General features: G+C 41.6%; 1 protein-coding gene across 1 annotated transcript; it reads left to right on the top strand.

The window, feature by feature from the left end:
• The first annotated feature begins 13,788 nt into the window (after positions 1 to 13,788).
• On the top strand, positions 13,789 to 20,305 carry LOC142492266 (uncharacterized). Its single transcript, XM_075594936.1, has 4 exons — positions 13,789 to 14,181; positions 14,832 to 14,925; positions 18,810 to 18,887; positions 19,253 to 20,305. The coding sequence occupies exons 1-4, from the start codon at positions 13,789 to 13,791 to the stop codon at positions 20,281 to 20,283; spliced, it is 1,596 nt and encodes a 531-aa protein (XP_075451051.1). The 3' UTR covers positions 20,284 to 20,305.
• Positions 20,306 to 25,612: the final 5,307 nt, after the last annotated feature.

Here is a 25,612-nt window from a genome sequence, read left to right on the forward strand (position 1 = left end):
TACTGTAACTGAAAATACCCTCTTTGGGTGTCGTTCTGAAACATATTCCACTCTATCCATGTAAATGGATCTGCCTACCTTCCACACCCCTACAAGATATGCTATTCTCTCCTCTAGGTGATAGAAGGTATTCGCATGAGGTATGATGTAGGCTCGTATGACCTCCTCCAGCCACTTCACCCTACTCTAATATATCTCTCGCATTATGGGTTCTGGCACTTATGGATATTCAAATCCGTGTTACTGTCAGTACCGCTGGACTATGTGTCTTTCAGCCCTTCTGATCTTGGTCAGTCTGCGACCTTCTGCCTGACCTTTGAACACCCAGAACAAGGGTTCCTGCATGGGTGGGTCACAGTACCTGAATATTACACCCTTTGGTTGAACTATCCCCAAGTGTATCTCGTGTTCCCTATGCCCTAGGGCCTCAGCAGTTTAATCTGGGCCAAACTCTCCCTCAACCCACCAGTGATCTACTATAATGGCTTTTTAACGTCCATTAATGCCAGAGGCAAAAAAAGGTAACAATATTTTTTTTAGTTTATTTGGGTTTTCATACTAGTGTGCGGGAGCAGGGGGTCTTCTGAGGTGAACCGTGTTGATTTCAACTTCGGGGACCCCTTACTTCCTGAGATACAGGCCACGTTATGGGGACCCCCTGCTCCCACACACTTATCACAATCAATATTTTTACTGCACGATCGCCTGTAAGAGCCGTGCATGGAGACGCAGCGTCTACATGCAGCTCTTCCAGGCTGCAATTTTTTATATCTGTTGCCTCTCGCTAGGATTTATAGCGCGATAGCACTGATTAAAAAAAAAGGGTCAGCCGATAGTGCTTTTTTTTTTTATCGGCCTTTAAAAAAATGGCGTTCATTTTAGTGAATACAATTTTTGGCCTCATGTTTTAGTGCACGATAAATCAATGCAAAGTCGGCTGACAATACACTGATTTTATCACCGCTTTGTGAATAGGCACCATAGAGAGGTGGAGGAGGGAGTGACAGGTGGAGACGAGGGACTGAGGTGGGAGAGGTGGGAGTGTGAGAAATAAAGTGGGGGTGCGGTCTTGCAAGGCCGACGATACTGGTGGGACCCCCAGTGGAAAAAACAGTCCAGGGACCCCGGGAAAGCTGTCTGCAGCCCTGACTATATGGAACTGTATATGATAGTATAATATATTCTAGTAAAATATATAATGTTATCTGTGGAATAAAGTCACATGCCATAGCTGTATATATATATTTTTTACTGTGTATAGACACTATGCAGAAATTATACAAACCATATTTTAATTAGCTAATTTGCATGTGTAATTTATGCATAGATGAGGCTTAAAGAAAAAACAATTCTAGCTTACCTGCTAGCTTGAATGTGCATTTGATTTGTGCCATTTGCCTTTATAATAAGACATTGAGCTTTTTTAAAGCAGCATTTCTTTCAAAATCCTATGTTTTTTTCTGCATATTTTTTCACTTTTTATGTCCTTTTTAATGGTTTTTAATGTATCCTTGGGTTGCTATAGCAATGATTGAGGAAGCTACAACACTTTTGAAATAGGCAGCCATATTGTGAACCAGAATCTTTGCCGATTGATCACGGGAGAATTGATCAATCAGCAGCTTAGATAATTGCCCTAAAAGGTAAGGAACTGCTGGATTTATTCAAACAAAACCAAAAACAATTGGGCAAGAGGAAATGCCCCTTAATGTAACTTGTGTTATTTGGGTGCTGCTGATCACTGACCTTTTTGGATACCACATGATTTCCATATAGCACCACCTGATGTCACTTTTTTGAACTGAAGGTCAATATTTAATTTAAAACAACCCTTATATTTTGTATTGTATTTCTTTATTTATATAGCGCCAAAAGTGTACTCAGCACTTCACAAAGAATACAGTACAGGGAATTATAATAATACATTAAGCGCAGCAAATTCGGACAATAGGAAAGGAAATCCATGTCCCGAAGAGCATACAATCTAAGTGGTATGATGTGAGACTTACAGCGACAGCAGGTGAGGGAATAAGTGCTGTAGATGGCAGTGCTTGGCCACAATGGGTTGTAGGAGTGACTGTGGGACAATAGCCATGAGTGCAGGCTATTGGGATGCTTGATTTGTGGGGCAAGTTTTAAGGTTGGTCGGGATTAAACACCATTTGCATGGGAGGAGATGGCAGGGAAGAGATGGCAGGGAGGAGATGGCAGGGAGGCGTGGGTGGGAGCAGGTGTGTTTATGTCTGGGTTCAGGATTAGGAGAGATATCCCCAGCAGGAAGGAATAGATAGAGGGTGTGATATACAGGATTTGTGTGGGTGCTTTTTATTGAGGGGTAAGGAGGTTGTTGGGAAAGAGGTGTATAAATAATGGTGCAGTGTATGGGCAGAGACAACGGTGAAGAGGAAGAAATGTGGATAGCAGGGTAGTGGGGAAGTTGGAGAGAACAGAAACATTTACAAAGGAGTGAGGAAACATTAACCAGAAAAAGCAATAGGTAGGGCATAGTGAGATGTAGGAGGAGAGACTAAACCAGGTATTGGAGGATAGGAAGAGTACAAATTATCAGAGCATTTAGAAAGTCAAGTTCTCACAGTTACAAGGTTGTAGTTGTTTTTGAAGTGCAGAGTCCAGATCTTCTTGTAGTATTGAACTCCAATTGTAACTCTAGTATTAACTCCACAGACACTTTATGTGACATTTGGCGGTGACACAGCCATATGGCTCATAGCCAAGATAGACTCTCTTAAATACTCTAACACACAGTCACTTGACTAACAATTAAGGGAGGCGTCTGCCTATTCAGCTCATACCAGTTAGGTGTTAAATAAAAATCAATAGCAGATGGGCTTAATTTGATAGAGGGCTTCCAATCAAACAAACATACATGTGTGAGGAAATGAAATCAGAAATTAGTCCATAGTATTCAGTATGCATCCAGGTTTAAGGATATTAAAAGATGTAGAGAGCATCCACAGATGATAACTTCCGTATTAACGCCACAAACACTTTATTTTGTCTCAAAAAGTACTTTTCTTCTAAAAACCTTCATTGGTATTGTTCCGCTCAGGGATCAGTGGGCTATGCAACACTACTCTATTCCTTGCTTAATGCTCTTTGATCATTTACTAATTTCATTTCACCATCCACATCAATAGGAGTTACAACAACAGAGCTGCAAAGGCACCTTCACGCTGGCTTTAGGCATGGCGCCAACCCCAAGGAATTAAAAAAGGGGACTTAAACACTTAAGCCCTTAGTATGCTCTACATATGTTGTATCTTTTCCCTATACTTATTCTGCAGCCATGTTACAATGGATTGTACAAATAGGTCATCACAACCATCACAGGCTGCATTTCTCACTTTGGGGGTTATTTATTAAACTATGACAGTGTAGATTGGGGTATTATTGCATGGAAACTTCAATGGGAGATTCTGCACCATCGTGCCCAGACCAGCACCACAGCAGCTTTGTACTGACAGTAAGAAGAGAGGGAGAAAAGTGGGAAATAAAACAGAAAGATCATTCTGCTGATCTCAATGGCAGCAGATCAGCACACATGTATTATGTAAATAAAGGCAAAGGAGGGCACATACAACATTTTCTGATCCCAGAAAATGTCACAGTAGAAGAGCGGACTGAGAAGATTGTGATAACTGGTAAAGAGGGCACTTAGTGGATGTGAGAAAGAGACAGAGAGACAGAGACAGAGACAGAAAGAGAGAGACAGAGAGAGCTGGGGGGAGAAGGAGGGGAGAGTAAACACATTTTTAAAAGGCCAGAAGAAGATAAAGAAAAGGGCAGCTGAGAGAAAAGAGAGAGAAGGCACAGGGTGAAAAAAAGAGATCAACTGGGGCATTGAGAGGGAAAATGTGGCATTGCCAAAAGAAAGAAAGGGAAGAAGAACCCTGGGAAAGGGTACCACTGGGAAGATGAGATGGAATTCTGGTGCTGGTAGGGACCTGTTGGAAAGTTTAAAACTTTACATGGGTTATGTATCAATGGTTCTTTGGGCCAAACTAGGTAAGACTAGATGTGTTAGAGAAAAATATACAATTAAGAATAATGGACATTTTTCCTTTGATACATCTAGAGCTTTACCTCCCTTCCCACCCACCCACCCCATCAAAAACGCACAATTTTCTCATGTAATAAGGCCCAGTTGCCATACTGGCAGGTACTTAATTGGCGGAAATGCAGAATAATGGTTTGTGCTTCAAACAGGACAGTTATGTACTAATTGGTTTAAAACACACTTGAACTGCTAACAATCAGAGCTCATAAAATTACAAGTTCCATATCATTTTGTGCATAACATTTCATTGTGAACTCCATACCTTTTCCTGTACATCAAATCAATTTAGCAGCGTAAGTCATAAATGAACGTTACAATTGTAGCATTTTCCACTAGGTGGCATTAAAGTTAGGTAGAATGTCCATATGAATATGATCTGAGCCCTGTCATTCCTCCCTCATCACCAATGTGTGGACATGTGCACTCGTGTAAGTATACTGCAATTCAAATATATATAGGATTGACTAACAATAACTCAAATTATATTATTTTCCTTTTTTTCACCACCAGAAAAGGTTATGTAATTTAACAGCAAGCCTCTGATAATTAGAAGAACATGAACCAATACACCAAAGTGTTCATGACACATATTTTTGTTTCTAAATGCTCACCATTGCTAAATATGTGCCAAATGTCGTGATCATTTGTAACAGTTATAAAAAAAAATAGTTGGAGTGGGCAGTATGGATATTGCTAAAATACAATGTTATTATGGTCTGTTAAAATTAAATTGAGGGCAAGTTAGGCCAAATATTATTTCAGTGAATACACACGTTTAGCTCACAACACCAACTTTAACATGTTAGGTAGACATTAGAATTAAAATGGCATGTCCTTATACCTGTAAATGGCCAAGTTGAAAAGGTTTGAGGGACACTTGTCTTGGGATATTTTACTTATCCTATGCCTTCTGCCTCAACATAGGGAGAGGTTTAAACAGCTCATCCAGCAACTCAATAGAGAGCTGCATCAAGTGACTTGTAGATGTAGCAGAGTCCCCTTTCCTTACCTCCAGTGAGGAGGAACTGCTGCAATGTCCGCCGGAGCTCCGCGCAGTATTGGGAGTTATCTTGTGCGTCACGCATGCGTAGAACGGTGAGCGGCGCATGCGCAGTCAGGTAGTGCGGTGGCCATTTTAGATCTGGTTCCACATACAGTGGGACTACATGTCCCTGAATCCTCGGGAGTGAGATGCAGGTGGAGGAGAAGGATATAGTATATCTTTGATGCGCAAAAACCCCGCAAGTCAGTCTGATGGAGATGGCAAGAGAGCAGGTAGTGTCCAGGGAGCAGTGCCCCTGGACTAGGCGTAGGCTTGCCCTCTTAGGCACCAGCTAGGCCCTGAGTCACCCCAGCGGAGTGTGGCAGGGAAGGCCCGAGATAGGGACTCTTCCCCTTAGTATTTAGTAGTACTTTTGCAACGGTCCAGGTCACAGGATTCGGGACATTCAAGTGAGACACTCCAGCTGGAGCTCACCCATGAGGTGCATCCGGATCCTAAGGAGTGAGGGGATTGGTGTCGGGGGCCCCGCGGTGTAATACCTGACTGATCCTTATCTGACAGCTGCACCTGGGTACAGGAGTTCCAAGGAAGGTATATTGTAAGTGCGCCAACGGTTCACAGGGATAGCTTTACCTCACATTGGGTGGAATTTACTAGGAAGGTCACCAGTGGTATTGGTGCCACCGCACCCTCAGTACTTTGGGGGAACCACCACATGTTGGGGTATTAAGTGTGCCTTGAAAGTTAGTTATCATTGTTATTGTATGTGTGTTCAGTAAACATTTGTTATATACCTTGTGTGTGTATCATTCATTACTGTAATTGGTTCCTGTGAGGGGTTATTCCGCCAATGCTGGGATCCCTCATAGGTGGAGGCACTGCACTGATAAGGAGAAAGAGCTCACCCCAGGCTCCCAGTGGCGGAGGCTTAGGCCTCCTGTGAGCAAACAGTTATAGCAACACGCGTAGTTCCCTTAGGCATAGGGAAAGGGGGCTGCATAGAGAAATATCTGTTTTTACTTGTTTGCTCACATAGCGCCAAATCTATCAATCTGTGCAAGCATTTTTGCTCGCACTGCTGCTATTGACGTACTGTACAAAGTCGTAGAGCAAGCAGAACTACCGGTACTTGCACAGATTTGTTATCCCAGTCACTGGTCATTAATAACAATTTAAAGCACACTTAAGCAAGGTTGGAGCCAGATGGGGGAATCTCGGTGCACATGACCTTTACTTTATGATATATGTTTATTCACCCCTATATAGTATCAAGAGCTTTTTTCAAGCATAAAGCTGAGCAAACCTTCAATAAAGTAAAATATTAAACTTTTGTGGCATTATTACCTACTTGCACATTTTTAAATATACAAAATGTACTTTTTAAATACATAGTGGTTTATTCATAATCAGTTGTTTCCTTAAATATAACCAATATAAAATCACTGCCCTGGTAATATGCCCTAGAATGAAAGTATTGTTAAAGGGCCACTGCTTTAATGGGACAGTTTTTAAAGGTGGGACCGCTCTTTGTGTCATGTTGTGAACATATAAAATATGCTGATCAGAAGTTAACTTCGCAGGATTTGATTTGTAGTGATGAACAGATATTGGTAGCAGTGAAAGAAAATTAACTTCTCAAGCATCAAAACATTATCTAGAATCATGTCAGGTTAATAATAATGACCATTTATGGCTTGTCCAGTCATGCGTCTTCTTCTGCATTCACGGGAACTAAGCACAGGATTCCTCAAGCACAAACATGCTTTCTGCCCTGGCACTGAGAACCCTCCTTCCCCTCCCTAGCATTCAGTGCTCAATTACACATCACCCTCTCTTACAGGGCCTCTTCCTTCCTGACTGCCTTGAGATTAGACATTGGCATACGTTTCTGTCTCTTCTGCCAGGTACACAAAGACCTTTATCCTACTCTTTTATATACAGGGTAAAGATTCACATATTTTGGACAGATTCAGAAACACTGAGGTTTGCTCCTCGCTGAGCAAAATGCTAATTCAAACAGCTGTCACTGTGGATGCATATGGGGAAAAAACAAAGGATCAGCCCAAACTGTGCTCTTCTAAGCCAGCTACAATATTTTACACATTATGGGGCTTATTTTTTATGCGCCAGATTGGCTGATTGGGTCAAATTCCTCAATGATTTCAGTGTGGAATTTCAATTGAAAACGGCCCGATCGGCTGCTTCAGCGGATATAGAGTGACCCCCCCCCTGAATTTAAGCTCGCTCATCTCACATTTTAAATGGCAGTTCTTGTTGTGCACCTGTGAATGACCAGTCTATTAAGACAGTTCTCCCTCCATTAGAGAGGTTATGAGAGCTTTTTGTGGGGCTGTGGTGTTAGAACTTGCACAAAAGGGGATACTGTGGCGTGGTTTGCAAGCTTGAAATGGTTTGACCAAAGAATATAACTAAATGACCCTCACTTATGCAAAGAAAACAGATAAGTATTTAGCTATATAATTTGTCATGTTTGATGTTGCACTGAGGCTTTTGTTATACTGTATTAGTTGAGGTCATAATCGCAGTAGCAGCCTTTTTGACACAAATATATATCGTGTGGTTGGTTTGGGTTCTGAGATTACAGGGGCTGTGTGTGTTTGGATATAGACTAAGCCCCTATGTGAGCAGACAGCTGGTCTCTGGACACAGACATGCAGAGTGGGCGATCAGTCAATTCACTTCAACCTGGACTGGATCAGGGAGATACACTTATACTCAGATTCATCAAGCTCTGTTACCGGTTAACGCACCCAAATTACATTAACTCCCTGTTTGGGTGCGTTAACCCATAATAAAATATGATAAATAATCTCCTTAATGTATCAGTGTCACACTAGATTAACTCCACCGTAATGACAGAAGCAAACACAAATGAAACATGTAAACTATTCTAAATCAAATGAGTTTTGAGGAATCTTTTATATACAGTACTATAATATGTTACTGTTTTTTTATTAGTCCCTTACCAAACTGGATTCTGCTATCATTAATCACTGCTCAGCTATACGGAAATTGCAAAGTATGCTTAGTATTACAGTGCAGTGCAGGACATACATTGCATTCTCGTTTAGTCCGAGACAGTTAATTTTTGTAGCCCTTACAATAACAGCATATAGAAATTCCAAATGTCAATAGCAGTCTCTCAGTATTATGGCATTTATGGAACACATCCAACTAGTAGGTGCTTGTCTCTTTATCTTTGCAAAGAAAAACAACCTGGATAGCAGTGCAATAAACAAACTTGCTTTGGATAATTGCTTGTAAGATTATCAGGTTCCAGGACTCCCTTGAGTATGACTGGTTTACAGCTTTCTTCTCTTATATAAAACATACAGTCTGTCAGACAAGACCTCTTTTTGGCCAGGAATTTGTTAGAAAATATTTCAGAGAGAATTCCCCTTTTTCAAAGATCTCAGAATTCTGAATTACTGTACATTTTTCTTTTACTCCCAGTCAGAGTATACAACAAAGTTATAGACCTATTCATCGAATAGACATCATGCCATGTATGTGTAGCCAGGTCCCTCTTTCCCTCACTTACCTCCGATGCGGGTGGGTAAGGCTGCGGTCCCAGTACACCCTGTGCGCACGGCGCGGCGTGCATTGTGAGTGTAAGCACCGCCCTCAATGGGGCTGGGCCCAGTACGCACCGTCACGCAGAAGCTGCAGCCGCGCCGTGCTGCAGGGTTTTTCCCAACTCAATAAAATTGAGTTTACTCCTAGCGACGGAGGCATGGCCACTCCCCCACCGGCGGTTCACCCAATAAGGGCGAACCAGCCGCGTGACGTAATGGCCACACCCCCGCAAATCCCCGACCACGCCCCCTCCCGTCGCAAGATTCTCCTCACAGACCGCAAGATCGCGGTTAGCGCTGTGACACGTGCCACCCTCCCCGCCGGGCGCGCGTGTCACAGACATTACTGGGACCGCAGCCTAAGGGGGAGGCTACTGCTGCTCTGCGGAGGCGCTCGGGTGCCGCCGGCAAGGCATGCGGACACCCGGCTAGTACAGGGAAGCACTGCAGAATACCAGAGCGCCAGGAATCCGCGATGGACCGGTGGCGCAAGCGGTAGCCATTTTGGTACTCGTGCATGCGCTATGGTAGCCTTGCACATGTGCAGTGGCACTAGGAGTGCGACGGCCACTTTATGAGCCTCAAAGACTGAAGGGCAAGGGACCATCCAAGAACTATTCATTTAAAATAAGCATTTAAGCTCATGTTCCAATTGCTCCAGTATGTCAGGAACGCATGCCAGGGATTCGTTTAAACTCCATTGACGGATCATCCAAGGTGTCGCTAGGTTTAGGATAGAGATCTATTATTGCATAATCCAACCAAGTTATACTGTGACTGTTTGCATTGGGCACTTTTTTTTATCCGTCAGTATGATTTATTCTGGGATGAGAAAAAGGTGTAGCCTCAGTCAGTGGGGTGGGAGATTCTCCAGATGCCTACTACTTGCAAATCGCTTAACAGTTTAGTTAGTACTTTGGATTCTTTAGTGGTTGACCTATCAACTGCAATACCCAGGCCACTAGATCTATCCTGTTTTGGCTTAAATACTAGATTGAAATCACCACCAATTATGAGGAGGCCTCTTCTGACTTCTTGGATGGTGTCTAGCATTTTTTTTTTTCTTAAAAAAAAAAGGGTATCCTAGCCGAATTGGGGGCATATATTAATTAATCAGTGTCTCCTGAAACCCACAAGAAGAACAAAATGGCATTCTTTATCCGATTTCATCAGGTCAACCTGGACGGAAACATTATTGTTAATGAGAACTGCTACCCATCTTTTTACCGTAGCAGGCGAGCAATAAACCTGGGTGTATTGTTTGTGAAAGAAGGTGAGTTGAGAACATTTTTGAGAAGTGAGTTTCCTGCAAAAAGATTGCCTGCCGCTTCTCTCTTGTAATTAGAGAATGCTAGCCTGCGCTTGCTAGGGCTGTTAAATTAATCTCCCATAACATAAAAAGCCTTTAAGTGACGTCACAGACATGATTGCTAAAATTTACTATAAAGCTCAATTTCTGAGAAGGCTGTGCTCGGCCGAGCCTGACATAGCAGCTTGGCTGGGGACCACAGGTGGTAACCAAACCAAAACCAAAAAGGAGGGAACAACCTAACCAAAGAAAAAAACCAAACACATGGTAAACCAAAAAGCGCCTAGGCATGTAGAAGGGCCCATGTAAACATGAACTATGTCTACATTTAATACCTACATGGGTCTGAAAACTAGCGTGGTACACTAAACACTGCGCTTCTACCCTGAATACCCTGTAACAGTTCCAGGAAGCTTTGTAATATGCACTGGCATACTACAGACTTGGCATCCTACATTTAACTGTTGTTGTTTTTATACATTTCTTCATCCCCCCATTTCCACTGATATTGATGGGTTCAAAATGCTATGTGACCACTGTAGCTCTACCGCCCTCTGTTCCACTGTATTACTAGAGGATTTGCAGGATAAATGATCAGCTTTGTTATAGCTTTAGTAGAAAATCAAATATGAGGATACATATTAACATCCAACTCCAAAACAGTGTATCATACAATTAAGAGCGGATACTAACTCTGGGTTCGATATGAACTGAAGTACACGCTGCTATAACTGCAATCAATATGGTCATTTCACCAAGGACTGTCATAAACCACAGACCCCCACCTCTGAAGCCGGGGCCTTCACAGTCCAAATGACAGAAAAGCCCTCCACATCCTCGGAGAGCGCCCCTGCACTCAGCTCCGAAGAGGTACCCCAAATGGATGACTACAGTCGAGTCGGTCCTGCAGCTATTATAAGAGTCCTAGTGGAAGAAATATACTCCTCTGCACTGCTGGACTCCGGGTCGCAAGTGACCATTATCGGCCATTTTACGACCTGCATCTGAAACAACTGCCCATGCAGTTGGCAGAGCAGATGAAGCTGTGGGGCCTTAGCAGTGAAGACTACCCCATTGATGGTGTTGTTCGGGTGTGGTTGGACATACCGCAGCTGAATACCAACAAAACCCACCCCATGGACGTGGGAGCTCTAATATGTCCCTGGCCCTGGGTATACCCAAGCGCCCCCATCATAGTATCTGGAATAGGCCGGCAAATTACCTCTATCTTCGCTGAAGATTCACCCCGTATTCAAGGAGTAGTGCCATAAGATCTCGCCCAGGAGGGATATGGCCAGCTCTTCAACCTCAAAAAGGGGTTGACTGAGATTACACAAGGGTGAGTGAAGCACATGGCTGCAGTACCTTGCTACCCAGGACATGATGAAACCGACTGGTACTTCTCCCTAGAGACCACGCCCAAAGAGGATGCCAAGAGAAGGTACAAGGTGGTACCAGAGATAAAAGAGTGGAAGTCCTCGCTTCCTGGGAGAATCAAGGTGACCATCCAGAACATCTCGCCTCACTTTATACAGTTTGTCGTCGGTCAAAAATTGGGTCAGATATACCCGGTTACACCTGTAGAATCTCTGGCTCATGTAAACACTGCTACCGTGCAAGAAGATCCTGCTGGGTTGCAGTTCGACTTTGGGGAATCAACCCTGTCAGGGGAATAAACCCTGTCAGCGGACTGGAAGAAATGGCTAAGTGCCAAATTGGAGGAGCGTCGGGAAGTGTTCTCCACCAGTGAGATGGATGTAGGGTGCAGCAAGAGCGCCCAGCACACAATCCGGTTGAATGACGCCACGCCATTCCAGGGGCATTCCAGACGCATCGCTCCCAGAGATGTGGAGGACGTGTGAGACGTCCTGAAGGAGATGGAGACGACGGGCATCGGTAACGGAGTCCCATAGCCCTATGCCTCTACCATTGTGGTAGTACGCAAGTAGAATGGTCTGTCCGCCTATGCGTAGACTAACGGACCCTGAATTGTCATGCAGTACCAGACCAGTATACTTTGCTGTGGATAGAAGAAATCCTCAACGTTCTATCAGGAAGTCAGTGGTTCAGCGTGCTGGACTTGAGATCTGGGTACTAACAGGTACCGATGAGCTTCAAAGACCAGGAGAAGACGGCGTTTGTCTGTCCCCTTGGGTTCTACCAGTTTACCCTAATGCCCCAAGGCATTTGTGGAGCCCCGGCGACCTTCCAGAGGCTGATGGAGAAGACCATTGGGGATATGATTCCACGGGAATGCCTAGTCTATCTTGATGACATCATTGTGTTTGGAAGAACTCTTGAAGAGCACGAAGAACACCTTCTGAAGGTACTAGATAGACTGGGTAAAGAAGGCCTGAAATTGTCCCTGGACAAATGTCGGTTCTATTGCACGTCGGTCACCTATGTGGGCCATATAGTGTCCGCAGAAAGAGTGGCTACTGACCCTGCTAAAGTCGAAGCCGTAGTGAACTGGCCCAGACCAGACAATGTGATGGAGCTGCGATCCTTCCTGGGGTTCTGCGGGTACTACCGCTGCTTCGTACAAGACTACTCCAGCAAAGCCAAGGTCCTCAATAATCTCCTGAAGATATACCCCGAGGAACCTTGGCAGAAGGCTGCATCTCCCCGAAACACCCTTCGGAGACAAGTAGATGTCCACCAGCAAAAAGATGTTCACCAGCCTCAAGAAATGTCTTACGGAAGCACCGGTCCTGCCCTATGCTGACCCAGAGCAGACATATATCCTGCATGTAGACGCCAGCTTCAATGGGCTGGAAGGTGTACTGCACCAAAAATATCCTGATGCCCTTCTCCCAGTGGTGTATGTGAGCCGAAGTTTGACACCAAATGAGCAAAACTACCCATTTCATAAACTGGAGTTCCTCGCATTCAAGGGGGCAGTAGTCGAAAAACTCCACAGCTATTTATACGGATCTCTTTCGAAGTACGCACAGACAACAACCCCTTGACTTATATCCTGACATCCGCCAAACTGGACGCCACCGGCCACAGGTGGCTGGCGGCACTCTCGAACTACCAGTTCACCCTCAAGTACAAGCCGGGGCCCTTAAATATCGGAGCCGATGCTCTGTCCAGGAGACCTGGACTGAGCGCAACACCAGACGATGGCCCGTGGGAAGAAATCCTTAAATCTGGGATTCGGATCACTGGGATTCAGGTCATGTGCTTGACTGCCGCCAAAGTGGAGGACTGTGTGGCATTCTCTGAACTAAGAGTAGCCGACTCGCTGGATGTCAGTCCAAGGCACTCCCTGCCACCTACTGCCATCCAAACGGCATGTCAGTCACCCAGGATACCTCCTAGAATGGAAAGACTTGATGAAGTACCAGATGCATGACCCGGTGGCTAGAGCTATACGCCAGGCCATTCAATAGAAGAACCCCTCCTTGGTGAAGCGCGCCCCTAATGACATAGTCACGGTCATCATGAGGGAATGGGACAAGTTCAGCCTAGAACATTGTCTCCTCTACAGGATCGTCCCATACCATAAAAATCCCGATAGGAGACAACTGGTACTGCCTCGATGCTTGTTGTATTAGGTTCTACGATCACTGCATGATGAACATGGACATCTGGGCATAGACAAGACCTTCGACATGGACATCTGGGTAAATACAAGACCTTCGGCCTAGTGAGAGATCGGTTCTTCTGGCCCAAAATGAGGGAGTTAGTAGAACGCCACTGTAGAAAGTGCCTGCGGTGCTTCCAGAGGAAAACACTGCCCATACGCACAGCCCCAATGGGCCACCTAAAGAGCTCTGGCCCCATGGACCTAGTCTGCATGGACTTTCTCTGTATTGAGGCGGACTCAAAGGGCATAGGGAAAGTCCTGGTAGTGACCGATCACTGCACTCGGTACGCCCAAACCTTCCCAATAAAGGATCAGAAAGCTCTCACAGTGGCCAAAGTGCTGTGGGAGAAGTATTTCATCCACTACGGTCTGCCAAATCGGATGCACTCCGACCAAGGGAGAGACTTGTCTAGGAGCTTCTCAACTTGCTCAACATCCAGAAGTCTAGGACCACTCCATATATCCAAAGGGAGATGCTCTGCCGGAGAGGTTCAACTTAACCCTGCTCTACATGCTGGCACCCTAAAGGGCTCCCAGAAAGCCAAATGGAGCAAGAACGTCGAATCGCTAGTCCATGCCTACAACTACACCAGACAAAGAAGAGTGGGCCAAAATTCCTCCACAACGATGTGAGAGACTGATAAAGTCATACAGAAAACGATTACTTCAAGTTATTGCTGCTAAAGGTGGTTCTACAAGATATTGAATCATAAGGTGTACTTAGTTTTTCACACATAGCTTCTCCATTTTGGCTTTATTTTTGTTAAATAAATCATGACACGGTGTAATATGTCATGTGTTGTTGTTCATCTGAGGTTGTATTTACCTAATATTAAGACCTGCTAAGGAACATATGATTGTTATTATTTCCTGATATGTAAAACCATGTAATTCAAAGAGGGTGTACTTTCTTTTTCACATGACTGTATATCATATTAGAGTATATGAGCCATACTCTAACTGTGGTTGTTCTCTTGTATGACTTATTATGTGATTTGCATTTAAAAATCATCTCAGTGTCTTCTTTTGATTTTTGAAGTTCTGGAGATCACATAAATATTCACTATATTATTTACTTGAAGGACTTATTCAGCGGGTCTTTCTGTTCCCTGTACACCCTTAAATATGTTAATCTTTCCTCAACACGTGGTTATAGTGCTGTCTGAACACTGATATGACTACATGGAACCATCTTAAAAAAGGGATTTCATGTTGTATAAAAACAAAATACTCTCAAAACTGTTTCTTTCCAGAAAGCTTTGCCAGACAAATCAAACCTACAGGCAGTCTCTGTGCACCTGAGAGCACACCAAGTGTATGCAAAGAACAGGCACAAGAGACTACATTGTTTGTTGAACATCTAATGGGCACTCCGGTGGGGAAAGAAAGGACTGGCATGCGTTATAGATCGAGTTAGAGGAATCCTTATGTCAGGCCAAACTTGTGTATATGAGACAGCAATCTTAACCCTTTGGTGATTATTAGTATGAGAAACCTGCTATGCTGATTTTATACATACTTGGAGAACCACATAAAATGCTGTAGTTAACCTCTTCAATTTGCAATGTGTAATGCACATTAAAATATCAATTGTGAGCACATTCACGTCTCAGACAGGTCTGTAACCCAACTTTTCTTCATTTTCTCTTAGCATGCAATGCTTCCCCTGCAGCCAAGGATTGTGGGAAATGACATGCAAATGGCACCTTTTGCTTTTTATCCATTTTAACATGGACAACCCCTATGTGTAACGAAATTACAGCATTACCAATGTGATTCGGGCCCCTTTGCCATGGAACAGCTTACTGACACCACACTGAAAACATAATTGTTGCACTGGTGCAGTCCCAAAACAACATTAAAAAAATCAGACCTTTTCCTTGACATTCATTTGTTTAATGGCAGGAGCAGCCCACTAAAGTAACCTAACTTTACTCAACAGACAAAGTTATTATTTTCTTCCTGAGTTGTAAGCTCTTTGTGGGTTAGTAAGCAACAAAGCACTCGAGTGAGAAAGATGACATTTTTAATAACAAGCAATAGCCATATTGTGGCGCACAGTTTATTGCTGTTTGCACCACATGACAACGCCCCGGCCATATCCCTGCTAGACATTGGGCCTCATGCAGTAAGCGTCGATTATGTGAAATCGGCAAGCTTACCGATTAGGCATGTTATTGGCGATTTTTCCTCTCCGTATGCAGTAAGTGCCGAATACATTCAAAATCAACCCGAAAACAAATCCGCCCACTCTCACGATGATTAGCCGATCACACACAGGTGTATCGGCGTGCGTGGCGGGGTGCTGTTAGGTTGCCCAATCACAAATCTTGCTGAATCAGGCGAAACAAGCATGTATTGGATAGCGCGCCATATTTAAAGGCAACGTGTACTGCTAATCATTCTCTGTGTTGTTGGGGTGAGAGAGAGAGAGACGCACAGAGCTGGCTGATTGAAGATTTGCATATTGACTGAGAGACTTGTTGTGTATTGGGTGAGCTTTGTCCATTGTTGTTTTGTTTATATCTTTGTCTTGTTTTATATGTGGAAGTGTTTCGTGTGATTGGCTGTACATTTATTGTCTGTTTTTTGTGAGTGCTGGAAGTATGCCCGCAAAGCGTGGGAAGAGTGATGCTGGTGGGAGTGGGAGTGCTACTCGTGCGAGTACGCGTCGGAGTGAACGTACTGTTCAGGGGAGTGATGTTGCTGGGAGTGCGAGTGGTGTTGCTGGGAGTGGGAGTGCTGGTGCTGCGAGTGGTGTTGCTGGGAGTGTGAGTGGTGTTGCTGGGAGTGTGAGTGCTGTTGCTGGGAGTGGGAGTGCTGTTGCTGGGAGTGGGAGTGCTAGTGCTGGGAGTGGGAGTGCTGGTGCTGGGAGTGGGAGTGCTGGTGCTGGGAGTGCTGGTGCTAGGAGTGGGAGTGCTGGTGCTGGGAGTGCTGCTGGTGGCGCAGTTGCTAATGGGGTGTCTGGTGGTGGCGTGCTTGCTGGTGGCCAGCTTTTGGAGGCTCTTCCATTGGAAGAAGGAGAGTCCAGTCAGCACCAGCCAAGCTCTGACCCTAAACCTGCTCGGAAGAAACGTGTGGAGAAGCCACGTAATCCTCGCTTCAATGACCAGGAAAATACAGCTCTTGTCACTGGCATTCTGGAGCACTATGACAGTATCTATGGACATTTAGTAGGTAAGTGTACCTTTACATTTATTCTTCAAATACATGTGATCCTAGGTCATCTGAGTTTTGTTCATATGCAAATATGGGTACAGAATATATTTCTATGTTAATTAGTGTGGAAACACAGCTTTTTATCATGCGTTACAAGGACAACAAACCTCAGGCGTACAATTTGCCATAACTGCATACAATATTAATGCAACCTTGCTAACATGTATAGGTTTAGTAGTGAATGCTCATGTGCTTCACATATTACACCTAAAACAGCATGTTTGCTATCTCTTGGAACAGCTAGCAGTGTAGGAAACTGGTGCTTCTATTATTATTAATTAACCTCATATATTTTGTATTTTTTTCAAGGGCGGACAAGTTCATCAAGCAAAAAAGAAATGTGGGACACAATAGTCATTGGTGTCAATGCGTGTGGGAATAGTGTCAGGGACAAGTATCATTGTCGGAAAAGATTTGATGATATTAGGTCAAAATTGAAAAAGAAAATACAAGACCAACGCGTGCATGCTACTGGCACTGGAGGTGGGCCGACACCACAACGTCTGATATTAACTCCATTGGAGGAGCTGCTTCGGGCAAAATTACTTCCCGTCGTCGTGGAAGGCTTACCTGGTGACCGTGATATTGGAATTTATCCCTCACAATTTCCACCAGGTGAGAAATATTACTGTACTAGGCGTGTCGTTGCTTACAGTTATTTTGCATATTTACACTGCTTTTTATACTGTCTTCACAATATAAGCATACCTGCATCTATATATGTATATGTCTGATTCTGTATATATATATATATCTCAAAATAAACATATATGTTGTAGTCCTACTAAAAGCAGTAACTAATATAGCACGTGCCATTGCGTGCTCATTTACATGTGAATTCCCAAAATGCATTGCTGCAGTGGAAGCAATTGATGGTGGGCGAAGATGGGGAACAACAGGGTAGTACACATGTGTAACACATGTTAATGAGAAATTATTACTAGCTACAGGTACAGAACATAAATATGTATAATATTATTGTGTATTTTATTTATTTTACTCCGACAAACATGACATTACTGCCTATTTTATGCATGCATCAAATATATTGCATGCAACTGCCTACAAACATCACTTGCACTAACACATCTATAGTTGTTTATGAAAAGGTCCATTTTTGCTTTAACTCATATACAGACAGCATAATGAGGCACACGTATCATATGTTATGTCATTGTTTTCATAACTTTAAAACTGCACACGACTATTTAGCTCATCTACCATTGTGTTAAAGCAGCTGCAATTAATATCTTATCACAGCATACACTTCAACAGAGGGGGTGGGGTTCAGCACACACACAAATTACAGGCTCATTTTAGGGTCAACTTAGTTCACACCATTTTCACCTGTTTCAAGTAATTGAAAGGTGTGGCTGATTAGGCTTTTTGGGGAAGGGAATACCGTTATTACAACCTGACTAGCACAACTGAAGTTAATCACACTCATTTGAAAGCTACACTTTAGCTACTAAATGCCCCAACAACTCATTACTTATCAAAGCGTACGTCACACATTAGTTCACTCATATCTATAGTTGAACTACTATCAACAACACATTATCACACACTGCATGTGTTGTCTTGTTGAGTGACAGCCACATTCAGGTGTGCCACATCTTCTATTAATGTACCACACATATCCTCTAACAAAAACAACACTTTTTGCAATATGACCACCTTCATGATAACCATTGTGAATGGTCATCTCATGATAGTTATGTACATTATGATACTGATATCACTACACAACATATGATTTTTATGTTCAAATTTAATCTATTTATCCTCACGCATTACTGCAGAAACATAGTATGTTTTATGTTAGGGAACTCAAAAGTTCTAAGTACACAGGCATGTACATTGTTATTACAACTATTTATGTTCAGTTTCACACACACATTTTGGGTTAAGGAAATGATGCTGTTAGGTACTCATAAATACAGAACATACAATAACTGTTTGTTCAATATTTACACATGTAAATGTAAAACTTATGTTATTGTTATATATAGTTGCCCCTGAAGGACATGTGTCACCTGAGACGGAACAAGTGTCTTCACCTGGGTCAGCCAGCTCAACACACCTAGAAGGTGAGTGTATCAGTTGGTGGCCATATAATATGTGCTCTTCTATATGTTATGTTGTCATGTTCATTATTTGTTTTGCACATCTTCTTTAAATAGGATTACTTAGTGTCAGTGAAAATGAAGTGTAAGGCAACATGTATTGTGTTAGTGATGTTAACTATCATGTAGGAGTTGTGAGTTTACAGCAAGTTTTCATTCACTCATATTTCATACTGAGTCCAAACATTATTCTTAAGTCAAGGTAGTTTTTAATGTGAGGTTATAAAACGTATGGAAACATGTTAGTTGTTACTTATGACACAGTAGAATTACATAGCAACACAGCAGAGATTAACATGCCATTTAATAATGTGTACATTTATTTGTAGAACATGATGATGAGGATTATGATGATGATGATGATGATGATGATGATGATGCCGCCATAGACACACAAATACAAGCAAGTGACCATGAAGAGGTTCCAATTGAAACTGTTTTACCGCCAAATCGTCCAGCAAATACCACATACGATGCAATTGTAGCTTCTGAGGGAAAAATTGTGGAAGCAGAAAATCGTCGCCATTCTGACCTGATGACAGTGCTGGAAAGGATGATTGCACTGCAGGAAGAAACAGTTTCACAATTCGCACATCTCCACAGAGTCTTCATTGAAGTGCCTAAACAGTTGCAAAAAATCAACACCTCATTCGAAGCATTAGTTGTTCAGCAAACACAAGCTAATTACTTGAGAATGACTAATGTACCACAATTCAACTTGAACACCTCACAGGCAGGATCTGTTCATGCTGGTCAGTTTTCACCACATGCTTCTGATCTTCATTCACCAGGTCCGAATGTTACCGGTCAAGTAGCAGACATTGCTGTGCAGGTTCCTGACGACATGCTACCGCTGCCATCGGTACAAAATCAGCAGCTGACACCTACAAAGGAGGCGACACAAACAAAACACAAGCAGTTACTACTGACCAGTTTTTGGTCAAAAACAAAAAAAGACACACATGAAACAGAGCAACCATCACTTGTGCAGTGTCTACCAACTTGCTCACATGTGTCAGTGGGCACAAGCCCTGTCGGTGAGTCACTGGCCACAAGCCCTGTCCGTGAACAGTCACTACCCACAAGCCCTGTAAGTGAGTCACTGCCCAAAAGCCCTGTCGGTGAACAGTCACTGCCCAAAAGCCCTGTAGGTGAACAGTCACTGCCCAAAAGCCCTGTAGGTGAGTCACTGCCCAAAAGCCCTGTAGGTGAGTCACTGGCCACAAGCCCTGCCCGTGAAGTGCCAGAGGCCAGTCAAAGTGGCTCTGTTGTGGCTAAAGTTGTTGGCAAACGAAAAAGGAAAATACAAGAGACAACAAGCAGGCCTGTTACTCGATCTCAAAAGGAACCAAAAAAATAAATGTTATAATTCACTAAATATGTCTTTGGCCTTGTTTTGTTGACTTCAGATTATCTAATTAATATTGTATGTATGCTGAAGACTGTGTTGTTTCCAAACTTTCAAGTATGTTCTTGTACACGTGAAGTTTTGGAAATGTTAACAGTCGTAATTAAAGAATAGTGTTATAAATATTAATGTATTAATCGTCTGTTCAGTAATGGTCCACCAGGAGCCAGTTGCTAAGTTTAGAGAAGCTGCCATTGACTTTGCAGCAAAACATTGCATTTGGGTGTGTTACTTGATGTTATCATTGCATGTGCATATTATTCACATGCAATTAAAAAAAAACCTATTTAACTGCAAACATCTTTCTTGTACGTGTACAGCAGGATTATGTGTAAAATATTACTTACCTTTGCCTTGCTTGGGCATTGTAATGTTGTCCTTTAATCATTTATGTGTTCTTGTTTCAAGAACATCTCTGAATTTATACTAATATATATGTAGTATGTATGCATATATGCACACACACACAGACACACACTGTGTGTGTGTGTGTGTGTGTGTGTGTGTGTGTGTGTGTGTGTGTGTGTGTGTGTGTGTGTGTGTGTGTGTGTGTGTGTGTGTGTGTGTGTGTGTGTGTGTGTGTGTGTATGTATATATAGTACTATCTAAACTGGTATTTACAAAAAACATACACTTCATGCTTCCTTGTGAAAACACAGTATTTTAATAATACAGGCCTAATGTTTGAAAACTATACTAAGTGTGAGCCTCTAACAGTATTGGGCGCAAACAAATGTTTATTACTTAATTCACTCATGTTTATCACCATTTAAATAGGTTTCATACAAGGCCTACTTACTGCCATCAATATGTTGTGTGTACTCCTGCAATATAAAAAAAAAATATATACATTATATATATATATATATATATATATATATATATATATATACACATATACATACACACACACACACATATATATATATATACACACACACACACTATATATATATATATATATATATATATATATATATATATATATACACACTATATATATATATATATATATATATATATATATATATATATATATATATATATATATATATATATATATATATATATATATATATACACACAATATACATATAGTACAATATACACTTTATATATATATATATATTTATCAGAGAGATATATGTATATATATATATAGATACACACGTATTTAAACTCATGCAGACAGGGAGTTAACCAGACTTTCAAATACACACAGTAATGTATGCGGGAAAGAAACATTTCATTTTGCAGGTGTGTGTATTTACTGATATGGCTGTCTAAGCACTATTTTCACACAGTGCTCTTTGTTATTTTGCAAGAAAACTCAATGTTACTTAAACAAGTGTAGGAATGTTTTCAGAAACGAGATAAAAAAAAGGATACATGTTTGTCCCACAAGCGGCTATCACAAACCACAAATGTTCACCCAATTAAAACTACAAATCCAATTGGCGTTTGAAATGAGGAGTAAAAGTTTATACTTTTGTTGACCTTGAAAAGGAAACACAGAAATTTGTTAGCCATTGAGCAGTTTCATTTTTATGAGCAAAGGACAGATACCTGCACACATCTTTTGTGCTAATCTGCAATGGCTGAAGAATTGGTTAAAAATCAAAATCCGCAGTTAGGGTATAAATACATGGTATCAGAAGCAATTTTATCAACTTGCGGACACAAAGCAAGCACACGCCAAATCTATGATTTGATTCGAGCAAAATATCCTTATTACCAAGACCGTGGGCATGCGCGCAATTTTAATTCCTCAGTAAGATTCACTTTATCAACTAATGACTGTTTTGAACTTGTGCAGGATAAGCTAGAAGACAAGTATGGTTTCTGGAAGATTGCGAAGGAAAAACATTTCACCGTGAAAGAGGGCACACATATTGTGCTTAAAGGCATATTTATTCCTAATGCCAATAGCAATGGATCCGCTACTACTGTTCCGTGTGAATCGATACCTGCTGCAATATCTGCACCCTCCATTCCAGAAACCCACATTGTACAAGAACAAAACTACTATGATTATGTAGCAAGCCTTTCAGCAGAAAATGCATTGGAATGGGTACCCGAAGAAATGAACCTACCTCCGGACCAATTGTTTGAAGAAAGCAGTGGCGATTCCTATGAGCGCTTCATGGAGGAGATGTGTGACATACTGGATTCAGCGTTTGGGTCAAGCGTGGATGAAAATGCCTTGCATTTCTGGAGCGACCAGTTGCAGGCAGACGAAGAGTTAATTCTAGAAGAATGGTAAATATAACAATCGTTATGCGTTGACTCTGCGTTTAAACTTTTTTTTTTTGTAACCACCATTTTCACTTTCAATGCGTGGATACAGCGTAACATTGCACACTGCATAACATGTAGCGATCACAAACACATTGTTTCCTAATACAATATAGTAGAACGTGAAAGAGTAGTACACATTGCTGACGGAATAAATATACGTACTTTCCTATCCCTTAAAACATATTAGCAACATTTTACCCTAACTCTAACACATACCTGTTTTGTTATCATGCAACATCTACAACATTTAAAACCGGGTCCACCACGTATGACGTGGGACCCTTGTCATGGGCCAAGGCGTCCTTAAAAAGGATTACGGATGTAAGTCCCGCCCCCAAGCGACGTGCGCGCCTCAAAGCCTATTGGCTGTCATGTTTTGTTATAGTAACGGTAACTGCAGTGTGTCATGTGTGCGGCTCAGTGTTTGTAGGCGTCAACTGGGCGTTAGCCGAATGTTAATTGAGTGGGAGGAGTGTTAGCGTGCGTTTCACGCTGGTTTAACATCACGTCACACGTATTGCATTTGCGCATTGTGTTATCGGCCGTCCTTTCTGTCCAAACACGTCTGTTTAAAAAGAATACAGATGTACTCGTTTAGAACGAATGTAGTTTCGTTTTCATTGTATTTGAAATAAAGATTTTATGTTTAATGGTATTTTCAAGATGTATTGAACGCACAACGTACGCTTTGTTTTGCGCATGCGCTAACAGTTAGTGCAGCCAAGCGTGAAGTGCGTGCGCACACTAAGATGTGCGCGCACATTTTTCAGTATACAGGCAACGTTCACTTCATATACATAGTTATGCCTGCTACAAATTTAAATAAACATTACATACTGATGTACACTTGTACTTCTAACATATAAGTGAGTGACGTGTGTATGTACACAATCATATAGAGCTGTGTAACGCGTTGTCACGGATACATATATAGTAAGGTGCCATATTTGACCATCATGTGTTTGCTGTATTTCAGAGATGTCAGGGAAGATACAATCGGATCAATGTATGATTTCAGAAGAGTCTACCTTTATATGAGATGATTGTGAGGAGGAGCCACCGACTACTATACTACATATGGAACTAATTTTATATTGCTTGCAGCGCTTATTAACAAACAATTAAAAATGTGATACCCTTATGCCTATATTGCATAAGCACTTAATTAACATAATGATGTTGCAAAATAGTGCCTCATGAATTTTTATTGAGTGTTCTTTAATGACTACTATCATTTTATGGCATGGTGTGTTTTATATATAACAACCATTCCCACTCTGCTAACACATTTGTGTATTCTATTGTGTAATGGAACGTATGACTGTCGAAACTATGTAACAATAATAATAATAATAATAATAATAATAATAATAATTATAATATGAGCATGTTCATGTATAGCGCTGCTAGTTGTACACAGCGCTTTACAGACACATTTTTCAGGCTGAGGTCCCTGGCCCGTGGAACTTACAATTTATTTTTTGCCGCCTGAGGCACAGGGAGATAAAGTGACTTGCCCAAGGTCACAAGGAGCCGACACCGGGAATTGAACCAGACTCCCCTGCTTCAAACTCTCAGTGCCAGTGTGTGTCTTTACTCACTGAGCCACTCCTTCTCCCAATGTAAAGGACACTTACAACCAACTAGCCATTTATTGTTAAAAATCTCTTGTTACATGGGTATGTTGATAAAATGGTTTGGGACTGTAGCAAATAATGTTATTGGCCAGATGTTGTGGTCCCCTACAATGCATGATGTTCTGAATATGACATCAACATCATGTAATGAAGTACGTTTCTGTGTATATTTCATTAACCTAACTAACTATAGTTTACTGTGTTTATTAAACGTTCTAAAAATACATAGTATAGTCAATATGATGATATAAGCTACCATAATAAAGCTGGTGTTATCATTTGTCGGTGTTATACATGGATCCTACACAAATTGATACAGACACAAACAGTTGTCTTAAAAAGTGTGTCTATGCTAATGTGCACGTGATTGACGTTACAATTGTGAGAATACTTGATAATTATCATCATGATAATGATGAAGTGACGTGATTTATATTCCAAAAATATTACCAACATTGTCATATTGGTAAATTAGAAATGCTAAATGACAGTAACATTTGCGACAAAATTGTGTTTTCTGTTAACAGTTTTACACTTGGTACATGTAGGACACATCCACACACGTGTGACTTATACATACACATGTCACAAATTTAAATTAATGTTGACTATTAATTCCTAGCATTAAAAAACACCTACATTGCTAAATATAAGATGTAGTACGCATTGTTGTGATTACAGGCATTCATGCATGGAGTGTTATGATCAGTCAATTTCATCCGTGATGAATGAGCTCCCGTAAGTAAACAAATAAGTACAGTTATCCCCTTGTCTCCAAACACCTCTATATTACATTAATGGAATTTATAAGGAAACATACATAAAATGTGATGAAATGGGAGTAATCATTTCCTAATACAATGCACATGAAAGCTCAAGAGTAGCTAAATGCATATACATGATACAGAAAGTACATATATGTTACATTTGTGTTTAAACCAATATGTTGGGTTTTGACTTCAAATAATTATAGGAAGATTGATGTAGGCACATCTTATGAGAGATGTCAGCAAATATACATACCATGATCAGTCATACTGGAGATATACCTATAATGCAAAGGAACAATATATAAATTGCAAACATTGACATGCCATCTTCAGTACCGTAAACAACACAGCAAAGTGTGTATTTGGTGTTGAATGTGCAACACCATGTATATTTAATCACATTCAAAATGTAAATCAGCCTGGTGTACACATCATATGGATGTACATGTTACACTGCACCAATAACATTGTATGTAAGCATACTAGAAGCATGAATGAGTATGGGCATAATATGTGTATTGTGTTAGCATAAGGAACAACACAATGCTAAAATATTAGTGCTTTGTTACCCCAGTT

Source organism: Ascaphus truei, chromosome 4 (assembly GCF_040206685.1).
Source record: "Ascaphus truei isolate aAscTru1 chromosome 4, aAscTru1.hap1, whole genome shotgun sequence".
Taxonomy (NCBI): domain Eukaryota; kingdom Metazoa; phylum Chordata; class Amphibia; order Anura; family Ascaphidae; genus Ascaphus; species Ascaphus truei.